Below are 12,767 nucleotides of genomic sequence, written 5' to 3' on the forward strand. Positions count from 1 at the left end.
ACAAAGAGAATATGTACTACTATACTTGCTATGCAATATTTTGGTCTTGCACGACGTAACTTCTATCGACTGTCAACAATCTGTAATGAATGTTGGTCCAAGACCGACTCCAATGATTGGAGTCGATCTTGGTTGGTCTTGATGAATGTATAGTCGACGCAAGCTTGGTCGACGTTACATCGACCATGGAAAAGAGACATTCCGCCGGGATAAACAATTCAGGAGGTGCGCTACTCCAATCGTTTTAGCCGTTCCCAGCCGATGTTAACGTGAAAGCCGTCAATAGAAAATTGTAATTAAATCTACCTCTGATGATGTTTGGAGAAATGACAGTGATATGAATTTGAAGATAATGTGTTCCTGAGAGAACCTCTTATGTTAACATGGTAAGGTTTGAATCGTAATACAGAATTTTAATGTCATCATTGACTGCATTTTAAGCTGTCACCCAGATGTCAGATTTCCTATCGCTTGTTCACCTAGTCTTTTCTAAAATGATTTCAAAAGAACTGGGAAATTTATCGAACATACTCCTTGATAATTTATTCCAATCCATAATTCCTCTTCCTATAGGCCTAAATTAATATTTATAATCTTGAATTCCAACTTTATCCTCTACTTCTATCTTCTATATCGTCTACCAAGTGAGTTTCACAAATAGGAAAAGTCCTAACAGTTTTAATTATTGCGTTGATGGGGTGAAAGTTCCTTTTAGGGATCTACCTAGGTGTTAATATAAGAAAAGATCTTCGTTGGGGTAATCACATAAATGGGATTGTAAATAAAAGGTATTTACAGATCTCTGCACATGGTTGTGAGAGTATTTAGGGGTTGTAGTAAGGATGTAAAGGAGAGTGCATATAAGTCTCTGGTAAGACCTCAACTAGAGTATGGGACCCTCACCAGGATTACTTGATTCAATAACTGGGAAAAATCCAAAGAAAAGCAGCTCGATTTGTTCTGGGTGATTTCTGACAAAAGAGTAGCGTTACAAAAATGTTGCAAAGTTTGGACTGGGAAGGGAGAAAGGAGATGAGCTGCTCAACTAAGTGGTATGTTCCGAGCTGTCACTGGAGAAAGGGTGTGGAATGACATTAGTAGATGAAAAATTTTGAGTGGTGTCTTTAAAAGTAGGAAAGATCATAATATGAAGATAAAGTTGGAATTCAAGAGGACAAATTGGGGCAAATTCGTTTATAGGAGAGGGAGTTAAGGATTGGAATAACTTACCAAGGGAGATGTTCAGTAAATTTCCAATTTCTTTGCAGTAATTTAAGAAAAGGCTAGAAAAACAACAGATAGGGAATTTGCCACCTGGGCAACTGCCCTAAATGCAGATCAGTAGTGACTGATTTATTTTAAAAAATACATTGGAATTATACTGTGTTCTAATTGGAGACTTACCAGAGACCCCATTTCTACTTGTGACATCTAAAAGAATAAAAAATTCTTGTAAGGTTTAAATGTAATTTAGGCTACAACATGTGTAATTTAGTTTAATATATTGGCAAGTTGCGTGTATTTGAATTGATACTGATGACTAGGAATCCCATCGTTGAACTGAGATGATCATGAATGATTGGTACACATATTTTTTTTTAAATTTCTTTAATACCAGTAGGCCTACTCTCTCGCTGTAGGTCGCAAGTGAGAAGGAATCCCAGTTCTACAATGATCAGTGATTTCAAATCAGGTTTTCAGAGCAGGGCAGTGGCTCTATTCTGGTTTTCACACCATACTGTAGTATTTTCTACCCTGTTGGCCTACATGAAACGTTCCTTACAATTGGAACTCAAATTGATGAACTTGAATTTAGAAATCAAACTACCTACAGCTCGTGCTTGTCAATTGATTGATGCATAACTGGTTACTGTTGAGAGGTGTATGCCTTGTATGTCTCCATACCCTTCTCTCTCCTGCTCTGATGTTCTTCCCTCAGCGTGATACATCATGTAAACCCTGAAACTTGTCACATCATGTTTACTCACCTTATGAATACTGCGTGGAGTAATTTGATCTCCAACCCATAGGGCAAAAAGAGTTTAAATTGAAAGCATCACTAGTTCTCAAACTGGTGTCAACATACGTAGAAGTCACTGGTAATCAGGGAGAAATTAAGGAAGTTTAAAGTGGTCATGGAAAGTCTACTTCTTGAAATTGCAGTGAAATTACCCCATTAATGTAACTTGAGCGGAAAATGTTATGCTTTGAGGTGCTGTAACTCAGGTAATATTGGTATATTTTTTAGGTCTGTGACACAAGTGAATTCATATGGCCATTTAAACTGTATGAACGCACTCATACTTCCATTTCGGTCATGTAGTATTTAAAAATTTGTTTCCGGTTTTCACTGTTAAAGTTAGAGAAAAAATACCGTACCATTAGCAGTGTACATTTCCCAATCAGTGGCTAGACAGTGAAATATGTCTGTACTGTGCATGATGGTTAGATTTGGTGTAATGGGATCCTTTTTCAGCATATTGTAAAGCATGCTCAAGACTTTAAAACTGTGTAATATGAGGAAGCTAGCTGTAATTTCTCACAGGCCTACACTTGAAGAAGGTGGTGAGGAGTAAATGTTTACAACAAAGTTTTTTTAAGAGAAATTCTCAGCTGCACTTGGAAATGCCATCATTATCATCATCATAATCCAGTTACTACATGGAAGATCCACTGCCTTTATTATCAGACTCCAGCACCTTCATTCCAAGATATGACGAATTACACTTTGAATGATGATGATGATGATGATGTTTTTTCAGGAGAGATCATATTGGTGTGGAAGGTCGTCATGGGGAAAATGTCGTTCAATTTGTGTGAAAGAAGCCCTGTGGCTTTCAGGATGATGTCTTCTGATAGCAGAATTGCACTGTATGGGTAAAACTAACGCATTATATGTTATCAACCATGTACTAGCTTAAGTTTTAATATTTTGGGATATTTTACTTTTTAAATATTTTTTGCCATCAGACTGTGATGATAACTACTGGAGGTATTTGCTAATTATGCCGTATCTTGATTTGCTTAATTAAAATTCAGTTCTCCCAATAATGTACCTCATCTTTTGCCTTGACAAAAGTACATCCTCAATACTTGTGTAATATGAGCATTAGTGACTTTAAAAGAGAATGTAGAATTCTTTTTAGAGTGTTATGAATTAGGAGAGATCACTACAGAGCTGGACTTCTATAATTTGTGGAAGAAAATTAATTAAACCGAGGACAAATGAGAGAATATTGAGGTCATTGACCTTTTAAATGAAAATGTGTGGGTTTTTTTTTTTTTTTTTTTTTGTTTTGTTTTGTTTTTCTTGCCATGAGGTGAGCACATTTGATTTTCAACACAATCCCAGCAACTATGACAACCATAGAACACCTACATATCAGCCCAGGTCATTTTCGTGGCAGCCATCATTCTCTTCAATTTTGACATTGACTAGAGAGGCAGCTACTTTTATCAATGTTGAAGAATTTGACAGTTGTCAGGTGTCGGCTTTAGACGAGCTTGGTGATCTAGTGTTGTTGTCATTATCCTTGCGTCCGTTGCTACTGTTTATTGGAAATATTGCTACTGTCACAACCGTTTTTCTCTTAAGAGTTATAATCACTGCAAAAAGTATGTACACTAGTATCAGTAATTTTAAATATGCCAGCTTGAATTTATAAAGTGATTCTTGTCAAAAATAATATTTTTAGCAATTTGATGTAAATAGAAATTGCTTTCTGACTGGGCTATAACAATAAGAAACAAAGTTGTTGTCCTGAAATGAAAAAAAAAAGTGCGTATAACTCAGTATGCACACCTTTGTGAAGAAAGCTAATTTTGGGGCCCTCAGCTCCTATTGAAATGCCCCCCCAAATGTATTTCTTATTTTGGAATTCAAATAAGAACAACCTGCCAATAGATGTCTAACACTAAATTTGTATTTTTGGAGCTCCTTGACTCCTATTGTGAATTTCTCCTAAACGTTTGATTTATTTGTGGAATTCATCCCAAAACAACCTGCTATTAGCACCCAATGAAATTTTTCAATTTTTGAACATTTAAACTCCCTTTTTACTCCCATTTTGAATTTTCCCAAAACATTAGAAAAAGCACAATCGACTCCTCATGCTAAAAAAAAAAAGACATTTTCATCAAAATTGTACAAGCCATTTGCAAGAAACGTGAAAGTAGTTATTTTCTTTAAACATTACCAGTACATGTTGCAACTACACTGACGGACTGACAGAATGACTGACGCATCAAGAGTGTAAGGATAAACTACAATCGAACCTGCCCTAACGGACACCTTTATCCAGTGGACATCTCTCTACACCTTCATGGAATGGATTTTCTTTTACGTAAGGCATGTGTTAAATTAAACGGACACCTCAAACCCCGGGCAGTGGACATTGCCATTAAGTCTTATCCACTTGTCTTATGTGGACACTGAGCGAGTTGGCTGAATGGTTAAGAGTCGCATAGCTGTGAGCTTGCATTTGGGAGATGGTGGTTTCGAATCACACTGTTAGCAGCCCTGAAGATGGTTTTCCATGGTTTCCCATTTTCACACCAGGCAAATGTTGGGGCTGTATCTTAATTAAGATCACAGCCGGTACCTTCCCACTCCCAACACTTTCTCATCCTTGCATCGCCGAAAACCTTCAGTGTGTTAGTGCAACATTTAACCGCTAGCAAAAATAAAAACAATAAGCAGGCACTTTACATGTTCCGGGACACTAGTTTTACACCGGGTTATGTCATCCTTTTTCGTAAAACCATTCTGCAGACATACTGGAGTTCTTTTTGAATGTTTATACTATTTAGAGTCCAGGGAAAAGAGCGAAAGAAATGCTGTAGTAGCCATGAAGTTATTGTCATCTTGCATTTAATTAGTGTACATTCCCAGAATTGTAGTTGCCCAGGAATGCTGCCAGTGACTGTGTACTCACAAGTTACCAAGGAATTTTCCAACCCAGCTTGCATTATTCTGTTCATAACTTAGATTATTGCTGATAAAGTCAAGGTCAGAATGATAGTTCAGTTAAACTTGATAGGGAAGAGACTTACATGCGCTAATTTACAATCTTAAAAATTTATGTATTCTCATTCAATTCAACAAAATATTAAATTTTATGTAATGGTCATTTTCATAATATTTCATTAGTTTCTTTATTCACTGATATGGTGAAATTAGGATACAATACTTCTTTAAATTGTAAGAAAAAACAAAAGATAGTGTTATATGTTTTATTCCTTGAACGTACATCACTGATGAAGGGAATGGATGATTTTCCCAAAACATGTATATTAAATTAATAATTTTCTATCATTATAAAGGTGTATTGACAAGGTGGACTCAAAATAAAACTATAATAGTTTCTTTAATATATTCAGACAAGTCAATACAGGATCAAATAAAATAGCAACTTCTGGCTTGGTGAGGAAAACAACGGGAAACTGCCTCACTCCTCGTTTCCCTAGTACGCCTCTTCATTGATGCCTAGGCCATCTATGACAACTGATGGCGGAGGTGTTGAGGCTCCGACCAGCCTTAGGGCTGATGACTGAACATACATTACTGTTAAGTTTATCAACTCAGAGGTCATGTTGAAAGAACTGATACTTTTAAAATCGGTCCAGGGTGGTTTGCATTATTTCTGACGAGTTGTTGGTGGGTCTTGTAGGGCATCTTACAAGGGAGAGCTCCTTTTGAGAAGAGATCTTCTTCAGCAAGTTTACCTTAGCTGCTTTCCTCCTTAGATCTTGTGGGGCAATGTTAGCTAAGACAGGTAACCACTGAATAGGAGTAGATCTGACAGTACCAGTGATAACTCTCATGGCTTCATTAAGCTGTATATCAATCTTTGTTGTGTGAAAGCTGTTTTGCCATACAGGAGCACAGTATTCACCAGCAGAATACACAAGAGCGAGTGCAGCAGAGCGTAAGGTATTGGCGTCCGCACCCCATCTACTTCCGGCAATCTCGCGGAGTGGATTCACTCTGGAGCCAAGTTTCTTAGATAACGTGATGCACTGTTGTTTGAATGTCAAGGACCGATCCAAAGTGATTGCTAGATATTTTGGATTGTAGTTATGCGGAACTTCGGTTCCGTCGAAAGTAACGTGTAGCTTCCTTAATATTTAGATGGAATGCAGTAACCTCAGTCAGTCACTCAATTTTGTCTGATCACTTGTCAGTACATTCTCTCAGTGCATAAGATCTTTACTCTGGAAGACTAACGTTAGGTCGTCTGCATACTGGATTTTCAATGAGTCCATGTCTGGCATATCCCCAAAGATTGTGGTTACTGCAGTCGGTCATTCTCTGGGCAGCAGTTTAACCGGCTGTTTCTTCCACAAAGGTGCTGCTATACAGCAAGTATGCAAGAGGACTTATCTATGAATAGTCCTTTTCAGAACCAACCAAACACGGAAATTCCAGTGTGTTATATATACAGTTGTCAGCAGTGATAATCCTTCCAGTGAGCTCGTTGGCAACATGGTTCGGGTCATGTAGCTGTAAACTTGCATTCAGGGGGATGGTGGGTTCAAATCTCATCATTAGCAGTCCTGAAAATGGTTTTCCATTGTTTGCAATTTTCACACTAATCACATGCTGGAACCATACCTTAATTAAGGCTACAGGTGCTGCCTTCCCATTCCTAAACTTTTCCTATCCTTTTGTTACCAAAAATATGCATTAAGCAGCTAGCATATAAAAAAAGCTTATAACTTTTCCACTTGCACTAAATAGCTTTGATAATCTTGTCAGTCTGTATAAAGATATTAAAAGACTTTTTTCAAAAATTCGTGGAATGCCTACCTTTTTAAGTGAACCATTTGTACTATTTTATTTCATGAGAATATAAGAAAAGTACATCCATTGGAAGGACTTTCAGTTAAATTTTTTGCATAATAAGTATTGTATAATTCTAAGTATAATTCTTATTTGTTCTGTTTCAGCTTTTGTCTCGCTCTAAGCCTGCTGCAGGCTCTGGCCAAGCCTTGCAGAATCAACAAACGCAAGGACGCAAACAGATCCCTAAAGTAGACGATTTTCTTGCCACTCGAGATTATACTGGTGCCCTTACAGTTCTTGAGGTAATACAGTATAATAATTCTTGCTATTTTTTGCCCATCAGTGGGTACTGATTCCGTGAAGCTGTACAACATCTTGATCATTTGGTTCAAAGGGTAAGACATCTCAACAAAATCTAGTTCTGAGTTATATGAGATAGAAAGTTTACGTGTCTCTATAAAATTGGACATTCTTGGTAGCTTCTTATTCTTTTATCCTTCCGAGCCACTGTAAAAAAATTACACAATGTATTGTTTCTGTTCAAAACTACTAAATTTCGAGAAGGTGTAGTTGTGGAAAGTTCAACATGACAGTTGTGGACATTTCTATAGTAATTTTTTGGTTGAGTTTGGTTTTGATTAGTGATAAGACAATCAGAGGGAGCTTGAAAAATGGAAGAAAATGATATAAGTAACTGAAAATTAACAGTATTTGAGTTGTTGCGCTTTTAAGCCAGATGATCACCATGTTCATCAGTTTCACGGAAGATGTGAATTTTGTCATGTTAATGGAGTTTGTTTATTGTCCAGCTCACCTGAAAATTGTTTTGAATAAACATCATTTGTGTTTTCCTGACACTTTTTGCCCATGTAGTGGAACATTTATATGATGAGAGTAAGACTATTCACGTTATTGGTAAGTCGTCATCAAAAGTTTGTGTAGAAAGTTTCTTTTATGACCCCTTTTGCACCTCTGATTTCATGTACATGAGGTTTGAATCATACTCATTCTCTCAGATAAGCTGGGAATAATTACTATTAACTATATTGCCATCAGTTGTTGGAAGCAGTTATTAACTTATAAAACTAGATTGCAAGTTTAGTTTGTTTGAAAATTATAAACATCAAAGGTAGAAAGCTAGGAATGGGTGTAGAAACATGCACAAAGGAAAGAAAAAAGGAGGGCAGTATGGGGGAGCAACAGAGGGGGAACCCATTGAAAAATTCATGGATGATCTCTGTTCTCATCATTTGAAGTTCTTCCATCCTATTTCTCCTCATGTCCTGATAGGCTCTGTTCTTCTTCCACTTCTACTTCTTCATCGTCAAGGGCAGGGTAACTGCACTTGAGATGGGGTGGAGGATGGATACTTTTGAGAGATCTTCTGTGTTGATGTGGTAGGTTTAGTATTAAGAGAAGACCAAACACAAGAAATGGGATAGAAAGAGGCTTATTTCAATGGGAGGAACACAGAAGAAGAAAAGCAACTTAATGGGTTCAGTACATAGCCTACTGTATACCTTAACAACCACCTTGAAGCTACCCTGCTTTTCTGTAAGTTTTAAAGAAACTTTTGTGAAATAATTTATTTTGGATATGATACTCTTTGTCCTTGTGGGCAACCTGAAAGTGTTGCAGGTAGGTATATCTATGTATATAAAAGTGGATGTTGGTATATTTGAGATTAATAGACTCAAAAACTACGGGACCGATTTTGCCGAAAATTTCGCAATTTGTTCTTACTACTTCTGAGAGTGTTTAGGAAGTGGTTTGAATGAAACCAGATAAGTAGTTTTATTATGATGAATCATTTTTTGTAATTAGTTTAATTACAAAGCCGCACAGAGCTTGGATCGAACTTGATGGATAGATTGTCGCTAGGCAACGACTTACTCAGTGTCATGATAGTCTGGTAAGAATTGCTGTATATAGGAGGATGGGAAGGCACTGCCATGTGTTATGGGCCAAACTTACCATAAATATGACTTGCTACATGGAATAAATAGTGTGGGGGCATGACATCCCTACCACCCCTAGGAGTGGGGGCTAAATCTAAAAGTAATTGAAAACGACCGATATTAGTGTCATGTCCATCGTTTTTGGGGTGACTGAGATGAATTATGACACTCAAGATGCCGTTTAAGTCAAAGTTCATCCTGAATAGGAGGTGAAATATTAAAAAAATATGAAATTACCAATATTAACCCTTAAATGCACAATTAAATTTTTCTTTTAAATTTGATCGCTTTTCATTCCAAAAATAACAGATTGTTACCGGAAAATTATTTAAAAAAATATTTGTCAAAATTAATATATTTATTTGGATCAGTCAAAATGTTAAGATTTCTGAATGTTTTACGTACCGGTATATGCAAAGCTGTACGATTACTTTAGCTACTGCCACTCTTCAGTCTTAGGGATATCCTGGCTCACGAATTCTCTGAGGTAAACACGATTTTATTTGTTTTACCTTAACTGTATAAAGTTTACACCACTCCGGCTGATTAGCAAGAAAAGTCATAAAATATAAGATTGTTCATTTTAATTATACCAGTGACCCCTAGTAAGTTCATTTGAAAGGCGGAAGTAAATGGACACGTCTTGTAAAATCATAAAGCAGATGTAACAACCAAGTATTTTCTCCTTTGCACATATGCAATGCTGTGCATTTAAGGGTTAATATAGAATTTATAGTTTTCAGGGTCACTGAGATGAATAAGTGCACTCCAGATGTTGTTTTATATCCAAGTTCAGACCCATCAGCATGGGGCTTTAGCTTTTGCCATTGTTGTTATAATGGACTCTTTGGAGTCTTAAGATTATATATTTCATATAGGAATGTCTGAGACCAGTTAACACTTTTACAAGCATACACAGCTAAAATTGTAGGCTATTTAGGGCCACAAAAAGCAGTCCCTTTTGGATGCTTACAATTCTCACCAACTTTAGTGTCAGTGAGGCACTGTGGTTTAGCTTTCAAGTCTTATTTTAACAGTAAATAACTCAGCTGCTGCTGTTTAAAATAACATACCTGAATGACAAATTGATGGGCTTGGGTTCAAATTCCAAGGAAGTTAGCATTGTGTGTTTTATGTACAGTAGTTTTGAAGACTTTGTACATCTTCATCGTAGAATATTATATTTGCCTTATTACTTTTATAATTGAATATTTAAATCACTCATTTCCTTACCTAGTCTCAACTTCATAATCTAATCTCAATTGTGAAAATACTCATACATATTGTACAGCATGGTGAAACGAGTGATTGCTAGTTACCTGCACTACAAATCTAACAATGTTTAAAATCTTGTATTTTAGGAATTTCTCTTCATTTTGTTATTTATTTCAGGGGAGTAATTAACTTTTTTTACTAAGTACTGAAGAACCAAAACAGAAATCACAGCAGCATGCATAATGTAGCCTAAACAAGTATTAAAAAATGTTTTCCCCATTAAGGTGTTTAGTAAACAAGAGTTGGTGTGAAGGTATTTTTTATCTCCAAAATCATAGAAGGTGTAAAGGTATTTTTGATCTCAAAGATCATAGAAGATGGTGTAATGCAATTAAGTTACGTCTCTTTAGAGGGTTTAGCTCCTATGTTGAATAGTTACTGGATACAGTATACACAAAATTATGGTAACTTCTTCTTCTTCTTCTTCTTCTTGCATTATCAATCCTGAGATTACCGGTAGTTTGCAGCGATGCGAGCAGCTCTCCACTGTACTCGATCCTGGGTTTGTCTTCAGAGTTGTGTGAGAGTGACAGCTGGTATCCGTCATGACATGGTCGATGTACTGCAACATTGGTCTGCAGGTGACATACCTTCCCTCCACAGCTCCTTCAAGAATCGTCTCAGCATTCTTTCGTGCCAATCCGTTCATCACTTCTCTTCCACATTAGGTTCTACGGCTTCGCAAAATTCAACCCTCTGCAGACCCTCTTCGTTCGTCACATTGTCCATTCAGGAAATTCTGAATATCCTCCAATAACTCCGCATTTCAAAGGCCTTTTCATCTTCTCCAAGTGTCCAGGTCTCACTTCCATACAATAGCACACTTATACAAAGCCTTTTAACAGATTTATTTTGAGGTGCTTGTCTATGCTATATGAGGTGAAGATGTTATGCCTCCTTTAAAGGTGGTCTTAGAATGGTTTATTCAGCTTGAAATGTTGCTCTTTGACCTCCCATCTGTGTTATCATGCTTCTGCGATATTTGAAAGCCTCCACATTCTCCAGACAGTCGGTACTCAATGTACTGTTCGTGTGTGTGTCAAATTTTATAATCAGTTGTTTCAGGTTTATATTTTATTATTGTTATTGATGTTGTGCGTATGTGTGCATGTTTGTGCTTCCTACTAGGATTTTGGTCTTTTCTATTGATTTTCATGTTAAAGACTTTGAAAGAGGCCTCCATCTCCTCTAGAATCACGATCATTTCCTGCTCACTTTCAGCCAGCACAGTGATGTCATCTGTGAATCTCGGCCAGGTTACTTTCTCAGAGTTGCCAACTACTGTGGATTTTCTGTAGTTCTTATGAATTCCTCATGTTCTACAGCAGTATGGAAGTGGTACTGATTATTATAGATTTTACAATGATCTTGTAATTTACGAATGTGATTGTGTGTGAAGACCAGAACATATATGTTTTTAAAGGGTAACATTTTTAGGTTGCTTAGGGAGTCTTGTGACAGAATTCATGGCTTGGGAAGTCTGGCAGTAGGTTAGCTGGGTGGGGTAAACCCTAACAATAAAGGCTTTCTTCAGGTTGTTGTTGTTGTTGTTGCTATTGTTTTAACACTAAGTACATAATATATTCAATTAATGCTAAAAGTAGTGGTGAAGTTGTACAATTTTTAAATTATTTTTTTCTTTATGTTCACTCATGAAGTATATTCCTAGTATCATACTATGTTTTCTGCAAGATAATTACAACACTATTATTAGTATAAATACAGAAAACAGTAAAATCCAACCTAACTCAGATTGTGAAATGAAAACTAATACTTTCTGTTCATCTGGTATGAAACTTATTGAGGATAGTATACTGTACAAAGAAATACAGTGTGTTTGGAACTTATATGTCTCCCGCAGTTATATTTAGTGAAAATTATGTACAGTAACTTAATGATGTAGTGTTTGTTTGTTAGTTTGGAGGAGGTAAAGGCAATGACGAGAGGGAGATGTGGATTGGCTATTGCTCTTTCCATTTGGGAGACTACAAGAGAGCCATGCAGGTGTATGAAGGACTCAGTCACTCCAAGAATCCTCCTGAGGATGTGTCGGTGAATTTAGCATGCTGTTACTTCTATCTTGGGATGTATCCTGAGGCTGAGAGGGTGAGTACTGTTATACGGCAGTGTTGATCATTTTCATTTTATGATTGTTCTTTTTCATATACAGCCATTATTGTTTGAAACTATTGAACATTAAATAAAAACATATAATACTGCTGAAGTATTTGTTAATGGCTTATACAAGCAGTCAAATACAGAGCGTGTAAATCCAAACAATAATAAACAAAAACAATCTGAAACGATAGATAGATGTCTTTATTGCCGTAGTTAAGGCCATTAGACCTTCTCTTACACTAAACCAAGTATTGTATACTAGCAAGATACCCGTGCTTCGCTATGGTCTTAAAGTTATTTTCCAAAATTTTACATTTTGGAGAATCTACTGTCAACTGAACCTGTAAAATACACCCTCAGTTCGTACGTCAAACGTTTTTGGGGATATTATTATTAATTTTCTTATCTAACAGATACTTGAACCCGGTACAGAAGAATTCAAATATTTTTAAACCCTATCTTATTTAACACTCAAGATGTAAAATCGATCAACCTCTGAAATTTAGATGTTGTACATCGAACAGTAATGGAGGAATGAATGTTTTCTAGGCGATGAATGTTTTAAAGATATTACTCAACATCTAGGACATAAAAGACTACCCTTCATATAAAATTTTAAGATCGTGCCTGAA

General features: G+C 36.5%; 1 protein-coding gene across 2 annotated transcripts in view; it reads left to right on the forward strand.

Annotated features, from left to right (window-relative positions):
• The first annotated feature begins 211 nt into the window (after positions 1-211).
• The window catches only part of Ttc26 (tetratricopeptide repeat domain 26), a 100,797-nt gene continuing 88,241 nt past the window's right edge, over positions 212-12,767 (forward strand). For both annotated transcript variants that reach the window (XM_067149091.2, XM_067149092.2), the window contains exons 1-3: positions 212-386; positions 6,949-7,086; positions 11,935-12,123. In XM_067149091.2, coding sequence (XP_067005192.2) covers positions 384-386; positions 6,949-7,086; positions 11,935-12,123 — 330 coding nt within the window. In that variant the 5' untranslated portion in view covers positions 212-383. The remainder of the gene's footprint in view (positions 387-6,948; positions 7,087-11,934; positions 12,124-12,767) is intronic.

Source organism: Anabrus simplex, chromosome 6 (genome assembly GCF_040414725.1).
Source record: "Anabrus simplex isolate iqAnaSimp1 chromosome 6, ASM4041472v1, whole genome shotgun sequence".
Lineage (NCBI taxonomy): Eukaryota > Metazoa > Arthropoda > Insecta > Orthoptera > Tettigoniidae > Anabrus > Anabrus simplex.